This window comes from Salvelinus alpinus, chromosome 8 (genome assembly GCF_045679555.1).
Source record: "Salvelinus alpinus chromosome 8, SLU_Salpinus.1, whole genome shotgun sequence".
In the NCBI taxonomy this organism is placed as follows: Eukaryota; Metazoa; Chordata; class Actinopteri; order Salmoniformes; family Salmonidae; genus Salvelinus; species Salvelinus alpinus.
In genome coordinates this window covers 69930568-69943892 of record NC_092093.1, presented here as the reverse complement: position 1 = coordinate 69943892, position 13325 = coordinate 69930568, and the positions used below count along the sequence as shown (strand labels likewise).

The following is a 13325-nucleotide window of genomic DNA, read 5'->3' as shown; positions in this document are numbered from 1 at the left end:
TCACATAAAGCTTTTTATTGAGTTATCTCGTCACAAAACAAGTTATGGGTGAAAAAGGTTTCTTTAAGTTTCTACAAGGCTCTATATAAACTCTGTTTTCATCTCTGGCTGTGGGTAGACATGCTAGCAGGACAGTGACTGCATCACAACGCTGGGTACAAAACACGCCACTTGTTAACAACACATTCACACACAGGCTCCAAAACGCACCATACCATCACCAGAACCTAGTCTCATATATGTACCACTGATCTACTGTATGTGTTTCTAGAAACTCTAGAACCTAATGTATGTACAACACTCCATCCAACACATACACTCTGAAATATACACAAATCCCTTCTTAAAACCTTGTTCAATGGTTGAGCGTGCTACACGTGTGTTTACCTTTTGAAAGAAAACACATGTAGTACGCTCATATATTCCATCATATAAAAGCAATAACATAGGACATCTGAGGATAAGTTGAGATGTATGGCATGTATCAATATTAGCCAGGTGGATAATCTCTCACATTAGACGATGCTTATAAGGAATATAAAATATAACATTGTAGACCATGTAACATGCACAAAACTGCACTTACAGTATTCATATCAGGCGGTGATAAATATTGGATAAATACTGACGGTTTCATCCATGAGATATTTACTGGCATTATGCATTCAATTAGATTGGATCATGGAAAGCCTCTTCTGTAGTGTTCACTAGCTTTGGTCCTCATCTTGGTAGCGACCTCTCCCAAAACATAGTGTGTCGTTTTGGATAACAACAAGAATAAGAAATAGCGTTATACCTTCACAACAGAAAGTCATGGTCAACGTTGATAATGTCCCTCTGCATGACAACAGACACAGATAATCAGTTCAGTATGTTTTCAAGTTCCTCTTTCTATAATAACTAGGTAATCGTTTTTTTTTCAGGACATTTAGGAAAGTCATTTAGCTGACTGATCTGTCTGAGACATAGCTCCCCGGTGAGGGAACAGAGAGTTAAGCTAGTACTAAACCCTGAACAACGGGAAGCAGATCAAACAACACACTTCAATTTCCATTTTAAAGTCCTATTTCCCTATTTTCTCCCTCCCTGCCTCTTTTCCCACTCTTTTTATCTTTTATTCACTTTCCCTTAAATGTTCCTCTTTTCCCCCACTCCCTCCTCTCCCCGCTCTCCCTCCCCTCTTACCCCTCGCTGTGTGCTGCTGTTCAGGAGTAAATCTGTGTGATGTGTTAAGTGGCTCAGACCCTATTCCTGGTAACAGGGGATGGTTCAATTCCTTGTTTTATCAGGGTCCCCCTCGCACCACCCTTAATTACTGATAGTTAATTACTTCTTCTGTTTGGAACCAATTATTGTAACACACACACACACACACATTAGTGTACACAAACGGTAGCATGCTCACACTCACACATGCGTACAGACACCAGGATTCCAGCAAAAACTCCCTGGCAACAGCAGCAATGGGAAAAGGCAACACGATAGGTTTACCTTGATATCAGAGAGGTACGAGGATTGCCAAATTATCCATTAAGTCGTTTCATTTTTGTTTGCTGGAACACATTAACAGGAGGACAGGACAGGAGGGGTGGAGGGGAGGAGAGGAGAAAGGAAATAAGGAAAAACTAAACAGAGCGGTGGAGACATGAACAAATTGAACAAAGGAAATGCAGAAGAGGAGAGCAGGTCATTGGTTGAGGTGGATAGTTAGATGTATTTGGAACAAGGATAGTATCAGGGAAAGAGAGGTATCATTCAGTTAGTTCTGCCTGATCTGTTTATCTTGTTTGTGATGTAACCTGCCATTCATACTTCCATGCTGTCTGTCTTGGGTGTCTTGGAGATCCATAGCGTTGATTGGTGGTTAACACTGGTTTTGGTCCGTGGTTTGCTTTATGAAATAAAAACAATGGAAACAGAATGAACAATAGTAGAACAAAACTAAATTAGAATAGTAGAACCACAGATGAATCGTAAAACAAAACTGTGTGTACGTGTGTGGTTGTGTGCGTGTGTGTGTTAAACACGAGAGCTGTTGCTCACACGAACACTTCTGTGCCAGCCATACCCAGCGATAAAACTCTGGATCCTTGCCTACTCATAACTCCTCATAACTCATATTTTCTCAGATCGCGTTTGTCGTGTTGTAAGTTCAAGTGTGTCGCCTGTTGTAAAGGAAAGACCTCGCACGCGCTAGGGTCATGGTTAGAAGAGCCATGACCCTAGCGTCAAATCAGATTTGACTTTTTGTAGCAGGTTAGAAACATTTACGAAGCAGGTTAGAATAATTAACGAAGCAGGTTATAATAATTAACATAGCAGGTTAGGATAATTAATGTAGCAGGTTAGGAGAATTAGCATAGCAGGTTAGGAGAATTAGGTTAAATGCAAAACATTTCAACTTTTGACGTTCATTTGACAAAAGCTTGATCCCTTCTAGCCGCGTTAGGGCTTTGGGAGCATTTCAGGAAGAATTTTACTGCGGCAGGCGGGAGTCAGAGGCGTGATTAACTGGTCTCTGTCTGTAGATTCCCTCTCAGTTCCCCAGCTATCGGAAATATGTTAAAAACCAGTGGTGGAAACAGTACCAATTGTCATATTTGAGTAAGAGTAAAGATACCTTAAAAGAAAATGACTCAAGTAAAAGTGAAAGTCACCCAGTAAAATACTACTTGAGTAAAATTCTAAAAGTATTTGGTTTAAATATACTTAAGTATCAAATGTAAATGTAATTGCTAAAATATACTTAAGTATCAAAAGTAAAAGTATAAATCAATTCCAATTCCTTATATTAAGCAAACCAGACAGCACAATTTTCTTGTTTTAATTTACGGATAGCCAGAGGCACACTCCAACACTCAGACATTAATTTACAAATGAAGAATTGTGTTTAATGAGCGTTTGTGTTTAATGAGTCCGCAAGATCAGTGGCAGTAGGGATGACCAAGGATGTTCTCTTGATAAGTGTGTGAAACAGACAACTGTCCTGTCCTTCTAAGCATTCAAAATGTAACAAGTACTTTTGGGTGTACATTTTTTTAAACATTTGGATGTAGTGAAGTAAAAATAAAGTTGGCAAAAATAGAAATAGTAAAGTACAGATACCCCCAAAAATTACTGAAGTAGTTCTTTCAAGTATTTTTACTTCAAGTACATTACACCACTTTTAAATACACATCAAATCAGACGGACAGCGATACTAAACTGGATAAATTAAAAAAACTAAGTTGCTGCCCAATCAAGGCAGAGGAGAGCTGGGAGTGTCTATATAGGAGATGTAAAGTCACAGTAGCGGGGTAGGGAGGTTGGTTGGCATTATACAATGTGCTGGAGTTGCACTTTGGTTATTGTAGGAACGCCATCGACCGGGCCCAGCTATCGACCCAGAAATCATAGAATGTGTTACCCTATCTGTTGCCAGAGTAGGGTAACACACACACACGCACATCGCCTACACAAAATCACAATAATAATTAATGACAGAGGGCTGAGCCAGTGGCCAGGGCTGTTATGCTAAATGACTCTTTGCTAACAAGGCGTCCTTGTGTTATGCCAGTGATTATGACTGAGTAAGCACTGTTCTTACCAAACAATTACAGCCCAGACCCATCCATCACAGCACAGGAACGGGGGGACTGGACCCATCCATTAGTGGATGAACAGGGGGGGGGGTAGGGTTCAGAGATTGAGCTGTTTCTCTGATTAATTTTGAGTATGCCAATTCAAGGAATTTAAAAAAAAGAGTTGATGTGTGAGTGTGATTGAAAATGAGAGAAAGAGGAGTATATAAGAGAATATTATACGATTAGTTTGTATGAGGATCATAGATTGATATTTTAGTGAAGTTGTTATCAGTAAGGCAGTACTGGGGACACCGGGGACTTAGTGTGTTCAGTTGTGTTGTACCATAGGGAGTTGAAGTTTCTGTTGTTGCAGTGGTGTGTCATGTCTCACCTCTTACTAAACATCTGGAAACAGCAAGTCCCAGAAGCCACCAGGATGAGCAGCAGCAGAGGGATGGTGGGGATGATTACATAAACCAGCAGCATACCTGCAGAAGGAGGATAGAGCAGAGATGGAGCTCCAGAGAGGCTATTTCAGCAATTACACTCTATTTAAACACTGTCTTACATTCCATATCATCGCTACACCACATGTCTCACTTTCTGGTGTCCTGCCATACCATTTAATTGTCTCACCTCCCTGTCTCACCTCCACCTGTCTCACCTCCACCTGTCTCACCTCCACCGGTCTCACCTGAGGTTCCAGCTATGACTACGTGTGGGGCGTCGTCCTCACTTGGTCCGGATTGTTTGACCTCATCTGCCTGCACCACCGCCACATCTGGGACAGACAGACAAAGATACTAAATCAAAAAGGGATATACTAACTGATACCCTCATGCAGTCAACCATGCTGACCTCCAGGAGTGGGGCTGATGTGGCCGGGCTATGCCCCAGTGTGTGCCTCCTCACCTGGGTCACGAGCTCCAGGCCTGTCCCCCTGCTCCTTCCCCAGACGGCTCTCTGGATCAACATCAGAATCAGAAAGAACTTGATTAAACAAAACTGATATGCATTTCTGTTAGTGTAATGTTTTACCAGGCTAAAACACAATTGGATCGCAATTGGATATCACAAAATTGGGAGAAAAAGGGGGGTAAACTTTTTTTTAGAATAGAAAATAGATATAACAACCTTTTAAAAGGGAAACGTATAGAACACTCGACAAAACACACAGAACTCATCTCATCTGCCGTGACATTTGCGTACCTGTGTGATGCTGCGTACCTGTGTGATGCTGCGTACCTGTGTGATGCTGCGTACCTGGTTCGTACTTGCAGATGAAGTTGTGCTTCATGTTGCACCTGTCATCGTTCCACTGGTACATGTAGGCCCCGCCCAGCCCATGGAGCGCTGTAGGCTGGTGGTACATCACTACACATGCCTCCCCTCCGCATGACGGCTCGTCAAAATACCAGTTCCTAACACACACAATCACACACAATAATACACATATTCAAATTAAAATACAGACATACACAAAAGCCTCACCAAAGTAACAGTTGCTGTGTGAAACATACACACCTGAATTGGGACACACTCCCATCGGTCCAGAGGTAGAGGTCAGGACAGGAGGCGAAGCCGCCATTTTCCTGTGTGTGTTCTCCTTCTGTCCTCATCAGCCCGATCCAGAAATCCCCGTCTGCTATTCCTCCATTACCGGTACCTGCTCCTACCCCCGTTTCAGTCCCTGCTCCTGTTGAGGAGGTCCGAAGCTCCTGTAAGAAATAATATATATATTGTAAGTATATTATAAGTAAATAAGAAATATATTAACATGTTCATGATTGGAGCACTTTGAGGAGGTGTTTTTGGTGTTGTTGTTTGTACTGTCACACACACACGTGCAAACACACAGACACACACACACACACACACACACACACACACACACACACTGACCTGTAGCAGGTGTTCTATGTGTCTCTGCTCCGCAGCGCTCTCTACACTCAGCAATGACCCTCCATCCATCTCACATGCCTGTCTGGCCTCGCTGAATGCAATCCGGCTGGTCATTTCCCGGAAGTAGGCAATCTTATAGCATGGACGCTCCTCCCCTCCCTGACACACCGTCTGACCTGGAGGCAAATGAGATCATCAATCTATCTATTGATTGCATGTAGGGCTCGCACAATTACCTTCTAACCATGTAACCGACGGTTATGGATGAAGATCGGAACGCACCCCCTCCCTGCATCAGCAGCACACATAGAAATAGAATGAATAGAAGGGTCTTGGAACCTCTGGCTAATTGACTGGTAAAATCATGGGTACACTCGAAATTGCTGCCTGGTATTGTGATACAAAAATGTTCATGGGAATGTTATAGGGCTGTGACGGTCATGAAACTTTGTTAGCCGGTGATTGTCAAGCAAATAACTGCCGGTCTCAAGGTAATTGACAAAAATACATTTAGCATCTCCTTACTTCCATGCATACAGTAGCCTACAAGCGACTGATGCAGACCTTTGGAACATTTAAATTTTTCTAAAAGTATAATAAATCCATTTAAAATAGCCTACACCATGCCAATAAATCCATGACTTATTTTAGACAGGTCTATGACGAAAATGTAGTCTATTTCAGATTAACAGAATAGCATACTGTGAGTTGTCCTTATGTTTGGCCCGGATCTGGCTATGCCATATGGCTGTGGGCTACACTAGTTCCTTTAGTAAACAAGATTTGCTTAGAATTCCGTGGCATTATTTTATATTATTTTATAGTATGAAGAATACAAAAGCTGAATAAAATAGAAAGGATATTTTCTCCAAACGATTTGAGGGAGTGCACACATGCGGCTATTCTTTGTGGAGCGGTTAAAAAAGAAACAGGTCCTCCTATCTGCTTAATTTAGAGTTACGTTGGGCTATATGTTTAGATTTTTAATACATTCTAAGGCTACATGATGTGACTCTAATGATGATTTGAAAAAAGTTGCATGAAAGGCATGAGCTTTGCTTTGTTTTTTGTGCAGCCTGTACACACTTCATCAGTCTCTCATTCACAATTTGACAAACACTTGATAATGCCTCGAATTTCCCGGCGACATCCCCTTTGCTTGGCCGTAATGCCCCCTACAAAAATCCATGCCTTTTGCGGCCAGTGGCCGTTGTGCCCTTGTGCTGAATCTAATAATTATAATTCCCCCGGCAGCGTGCTCCGAAGCACCTCTCACTCACATGGCTCTCTGAGATATCTCAATTCTTATTAGCCAATGTCCATCACATGATCGAGTCCTTCTCACAGGCTACAAGTGAAGACGCACATGTGTGCGTCCTTGGCCAATTCCGAGGCGCATATTGAAGATATTGGAAGAACTGTCCACATTTCCTTTGTCAGCCAACAAGATGAGTAGGCCTAACAGACAGCAAAAGCACTAGCCTCTGTCAATCTACTATCCCCCATAGTACAAAGAGTTGACCTATTCTATTCTGTGGGAGAAATAAATATTCCAAGCATAGTCTGGGACAGTTGTGGGATGGGATAGATCCCAAATTAATACAATCACTAGCATAAAAAAAAAACATGTTAAAAGCAATGAGGCTGATGCAACGGATCAGAACTATTAGCTTAAAATGTTCATAAACTATTAGGCTATTTCTTCACATTATAAGTGTTGCAATGCGCATACGACATAAGCTCAAATGTTCCAAAATGCAATCAATTAGCGGGAAAACACAAATCTCAAAAGTGACCGCAAATGCGATTATGCATGTAAGGCTTTTATAATAAAGGTGTATTTTTATGGTGAAAATGATCTTCCCCAAACTTGAAAGTCACGCGCTGCATATGTATGCCAGTTAGGCTCTAAACACCTTGTAAAGCGGATTAATGTGCTTCATTTTAAGAAGTTGTTTGGCCACTTTAGTTGTGATACAAACCTTTTCAAAACATATAGGCCTATGGGCTGAGGTGTGCGACTATGATTTGAAAAAGTCGGGGGGGGGGGAAAGTGATGCACTGTTTCTTGCCTTACTGCACACAAACTGGGCATCATTCACAAGTGATAGGCTAATATTGTCACCCATCAGACTATTCTTGATTTAATCTTGTCTTTACATATACTAAATAATATATGTGTGAAATTAGTTTTGATTTAGAATGGGCCATTATCATGCACCTGTCTCAAAACAGGAAGGGGGAAAAAATACATGTCATCTTGGCATTTAAATAGTGAATGGAGGACGCTTTTTTCGTGGTTTATTTTCATTTCAGCCAGGTATATGTCAGAATGATTAGAAGGATAATAGAGTGCTGAGTACCGGGCAGTTTGCAAGTTTGATAGGCTACAAAAGACCTTCAGCAGGATCAGAGCTTGGAGAAGCCAAATTACCGTGACTAAACGGTCACGTGGAATTTGACTGCCGTCATGACTCGTGAATGCCGGTGTGGTGGTAATACTGTCACCACAACAGCCCTAGAATGTTTATTCAGATGATGTTAACGTATGTGGCACAGGCCATGGAATGTATTTTTTGTAATGTTAGTTGAGTTGAATCAACAAATCACAGCACATATTGATGGTTACACTTCCTGCTTTTTCTTCCTACTCTGCTCAACGCAATGGCCATCAGTCCACTCACTATGCTATCACTGACTCGAATGGGGACGCCCATTCTATTCCTTCTATTTCTATGGCAGCACATGCCGTCAGGAGCGGAGGAGAGCCGAAAATGTGCGTCTTCAAAAAATAAGTATATTCAAACGATTATTACAGTGACCGCGGTCACTTGGCTGGCCAATTACCGTCATACAAAATTCCATGACCGTCACTACCCTAATTGTAAGTAAACAATTTACATAAGGATTGATTAATTAATCAATGAACAATTATGTAAAATCTATCTGTGTCAGTTGTATGCAATAGGAGTCAATTTAGGCATCTACTGTATGCCGGTAATCTATCGTGGACAGACTACGTAACATATATGGTAGTAATTTACGTGAGATTTTCAGTTCTTGTTTGCCGAGATCAGTATGCCAGTAATACAGCCAATGCCATCAAGTAATGGTTCCACCACCGTTTCAAAATCAAGGTACTTCCTTGTTCTCTACTCATTCCTGTGGCCGTGGCTGTGTTTGTCTTTTCCTCCCTCCATCTATCTGACAAACCATCCATCATCTAATCAGTGATCAGTAAATCCACCAGACTACTGTATCTACACCCAATCAGCCCCTCCACCGGTCAGTACATCCATCAACCAGTCCACAAATCAACCAACCCACCTGTCAATCAACCACCTCATCAAACAACTAATTTATCAATCTAAAAATCAGTTCATATTAGTGATACCTCAGTGACTCAGATACCTCTCTGTTGATCTTAAGAAGTGGTTTGAAGGTCTTAAGTGAATGCAAACATCTCCATTGAACTTATCAGTTGTACACAATCCCTCGACCCCCTCCCACACACACACCCTTAACGACTTTTGGCTTCCCGCCAAAAGGATGTGGTCATCGCATTCGCATCCTCTCAGTACCTTAGAATTTACCGTCAAACTTTCCTAGTGTAGTCAATATCCTCTGTCAATCAGGAAGTGACTCTAGCTAACTGACTGTAGTAACAGGGCTGCTGATCACACTGTAGGCTGGAGGCCCACTTCTAGAACAGCCTTGTTACCGCTCACAAACATACTTTTACTGGATGTGTTCACACACTGATATGACATTTACAGTAAGCAGCAGTCATGCTGTACTGTACGTATACACAAACACAGAGGAGACACACCCACAAACACAGAATAGACACACCCACAAACACAGAGTAGACACACCCACAAACACCGAGTAGACACACCCACAAACACAGAGTAGACACGTGTACTTTCACAAGTATGCACGCACACAGGTACACACATACACACAAATATAATCACACACATGCAGCACACAATATTCAGCATTATAAAGCTGTACTCTATGATGGCAGTTAAGTGGGTGAAAAGTGGCGGATCTGGCCCAGATTCTGGACTGACTCATAAAAAAACGTGTGTGTGTGTACATGAATATGTGTGTGTGTGTGTGTGTGTGTGTGTGTGTGTGTGTGTGTGTGTGTGTGTGCGTGTGTGTGCGTGTGCGTGTGTGTGTATGCATGCATGCGTGCATCAGTGAATAATACCAGTGATTAATACACAGGCAGTTAAAGAGGCCTAATAATAACATTAGCAGTGTGGCCAGGAGGTACTTTAAATGATTGGCTGCCTGGTCTAGATCAGATCTGCACTATCATCACTTTGGACCGGGGCGCACAGACGACCAACAGACTCAGCATTTTCACCCCCTTCCTCTCTTTCTTCCTCTCTTCGTTCATTCCCTCCATCCATCCTGCCTCATCTTCCTGTTCTGATACCTCAAAATTCTTCTTCTCAACCCAAAGCGTCATCGTTTTCCTTTCTCCCTTTCTTTCTTCCTCTCTCGCTCTCTCTCCTTTATTCATTGGTTCCCTCTATCCGGCCTCCTCTGCTCTGATTCCTCAGATCCACATATTCATCAGTTCTTCCCTTTCTTTTCCTCTAACAGCCTCCTCTTCCTTCACCTCCTCCTTCACTTCTTCCTTCACCTCTTCCTTCACCTCCTCCTTCACCTCCTCCTTCACCTCTTCCTTCACCTCTTCCTCTGTTTCTCTCCTTCATCCCTCTTCCTCATCCCCTTTTCATCCTCTGCACTTTCCCTATCTTGGAACATCAACCCCTCTCTCTCACTGATTCTCCCTCTGTCACTTTGTCTTCTCCCTCATCTGTGCCACTTTTTCAGTTTATTTAGACTAAATCACATAGTAAGGACATTTTAGGTTAAAGAGGGGCATATCTCACCACTAATGAAATAAAAGTTGTCCACTCTCCCCTCACTCTCTCCATCTGTCATCTGTCTGACTATAAGACTCTCTCTCTCTCTCTTTGCTCTCTCTCTACAGTATGTAATGGATTTGAATGCAAACATGTTAAGTCAGCTGCCTGCCCTATGACACCGACAGCCCTGACACATGTAGAATAGCAGTCTGATGTAAATCATAGATATTCCTACATTTAGTCACAGAGGGAAGGAACAGTAAATAGACACAATCTTTACAGTCAATAAAACCAATAAATCCAGTTTCCAGGGTAAACCAACTCCAACAGGCTCACACACACATTCATACACATGTATGAAAGCAAGCACATGTGACACACCTCATCATCTGTAACTGTAACAATGCAATAAAAGCAAAACTGTAGCAGTTAACATGTATTTACATTTTTGACATGAACAATGGAAGGAATAGAAAACATGATTCCATGTGGAATTTTTTTTTCTTTGTGTCAGATAACCTAATCTTATAGATTGATGTATATTTTCCAATCCTAACAAAATTCACAAATGTCCATCTAATTTTAATGATGATGATGGTGGTTATGATGATGATGAGCTATAGGCCTATAACTTTAACCTAGTCACAAAAGATAACATTTTACTGGTAGTTTATGGTTGAGATTATTGTTTGATGAGAATGGTTAAGGAATTATTATTTGATTATTCTTATCTTGAAGATAACAGAAATACCACCAATATTCAAATGTTATTATTTTATAACGCTTATTTGTTTTATACGATCATTGAAAGTAGACCAATATGTGAAAAACTAACCATAAAAATGATCACATCATCAACTTACCACTGACAACTCTTGCGCCGTGACCGCTCGAGGCCATGACCATCACTCCGCATAGAACTCTCAGGATATTCTGCTCCGCGCTCTTCTTAGATGATTGCATACTTGACAGAGAAAAAGACAGAGCTTTGAAATAAAAATGGTATTGTAAAAATAAAAAAGCTCCTTCACTCACATCCGAGTTCCCCGGTCTACTGCCAGTTTGTTGACTGCGACTCTGCTCTCAGTCTCTGCTGTTGTCATGGTTTCCACCCAAATTTCCGGTTTTTACTTTGCAGTGAGCAAGATGCTCTAATGGGATTCGTACCGGCACCCTCACGCGCTCGAGGACCGAAAAATGTTCTAAGAACGGGGGCTCGCCTCGTGCAGACAGCCCACCAGAGACAGTGAAACTGCGAAAGTGGCTCCCACAGGCGCGCTTATTGATCCCCCTCCCTTTCCTTCTCTCGTTGCTGAGTCCCTCTGCAACTGATCGACCACACACAGCTGTCACCTCGCGCCCCACCGACTATTTAATTAGCCTCGTGACACGTGCCTCGCACCCCTCCCCAATCTATATGTGCGAAATCCATTGATAGCATGTTTGAGATTAGATGGAATATAATTGCATGAACACTTTAAGCAAATGCGTCAAACTATAAACTAATATTAGGATTAAGCTACAATACGGTTCACTAAAATATAAACTATACTACATTTGAGAGTCCAGTTCTAGAGGGTTACTCCTGCATGCTGGTGTCTTAAAGGTTCAGAACTCTTGGCAGGTACGCTGACACAGAGGGAGGCTACATTGTATGTACAGTGGGGAGAACAAGTATTTGATACACTGCCGATTTTGCAGGTTTTCCTACTTACAAAGCATGTAGAGGTCTGTAATTTTTATCATAGGTACACTTCAACTATGAGAGACGGAATCTAAAACAAAAATCCAAAAAATCACATTGTATGATTTTTAAGTAATTAATTTGCATTTTATTGCATGACATAAGTATTTGATACATCAGAAAAGCAGAACTTAATATTTGGTACAGAAACCTTTGTTTGCAATTACAGAGATCATACGTTTCCTGTAGTTCTTGACTAGGTTTGCACACACTGCAGCAGGGATTTTGGCCCACTCCTCCCTACAGATCTTCTCCAGATCCTTCAGGTTTCGGGGCTGTCGCTGGGCAATACGGACTTTCAGCTCCCTCCAAAGATTTTCTATTGGGTTCAGGTCTGGAGACTGGCTAGGCCACTCCAGGACCTTGAGATGCTTCTTACGGAGCCACTCCTTAGTTGCCATGGCTGTGTGCTTCGTGTCGTTGTCATGCTGGAAGACCCAGCCACGACCCATCTTCAATGCTCTTACTGAGGGAAGGAGGTTGTTGGCCAAGATCTCGCGATACATGGCCCCATCCATCCTCCCCTCAATACGGTGCAGTCGTCCTGTCCCCTTTGCAGAAAAGCATCCCCAAAGAATGATGTTTCCACCTCCATGCTTCACGGTTGGGATGGTGTTCTTGGGGTTGTACTCATACTTCTTCTTCCTCCAAACACGGCGAGTGGAGTTAGACCAAAAAGCTCTATTTTTGTCTCATCAGACCACATGACCTTCTCCCATTCCTCCTCTGGATCATCCAGATGGTCATTGGCAAACTTCAGACAGGCCTGGACATGCACTGGCTTAAGCAGGGGGACCTTGCGTGCGCTGCAGGATTTTAATCCATGACGGCGTAGTGTGTTACTAATGGTTTTCTTTGAGACTGTGGTCCCAGCTCTCTTCAGGTCATTGACCAGGTCCTGCCGTGTAGTTCTGGGCTGATCCCTCACCTTCCTCATGATCATTGATGCCCCACGAGGTGAAATCTTGCATGGAGCCCCAGACCGAGGGTGATTGACCGTCATCTTGAACTTCTTCCATTTTCTAATAATTGCGCCAACAGTTGTTTCCTTCTCACCAAGCTGCTTGCCTATTGTCCTGTAGCCCATCCCAGCCTTGTGCAGGTCTACAATTTTATCCCTGATGTCCTTACACAGCTCTCTGGTCTTGGCCATTGTGGAGAGGTTGGAATCTGTTTGATTGAGTGTGTGGACAGGTGTCTTTTATACAGGTAACGAGTTCAAACAGG

The 13325-nt window shown here is 42.3% G+C and overlaps 1 protein-coding gene across 2 annotated transcripts; it reads right to left on the bottom strand.

The window, feature by feature from the left end:
• Window positions 1-11723, bottom strand: LOC139583615 (chondrolectin-like). Of its 2 annotated transcripts, none has more exons than XM_071414878.1 (8): window positions 11218-11723; window positions 5466-5641; window positions 5088-5281; window positions 4809-4984; window positions 4476-4526; window positions 4258-4344; window positions 3955-4051; window positions 1-1891 (listed from the first exon to the last, which is right to left on the bottom strand). In XM_071414878.1, the coding sequence occupies exons 1-8, from the start codon at window positions 11315-11317 to the stop codon at window positions 1807-1809; spliced, it is 966 nt and encodes a 321-aa protein (XP_071270979.1). In that variant the 5' UTR covers window positions 11318-11723; the 3' UTR covers window positions 1-1806. The 2 variants fall into 2 exon arrangements, with proteins under 2 accessions (XP_071270979.1, XP_071270980.1); XM_071414879.1 differs by having other exon boundaries at window positions 4827-4984; window positions 11218-11721.
• Window positions 11724-13325: the final 1602 nt, after the last annotated feature.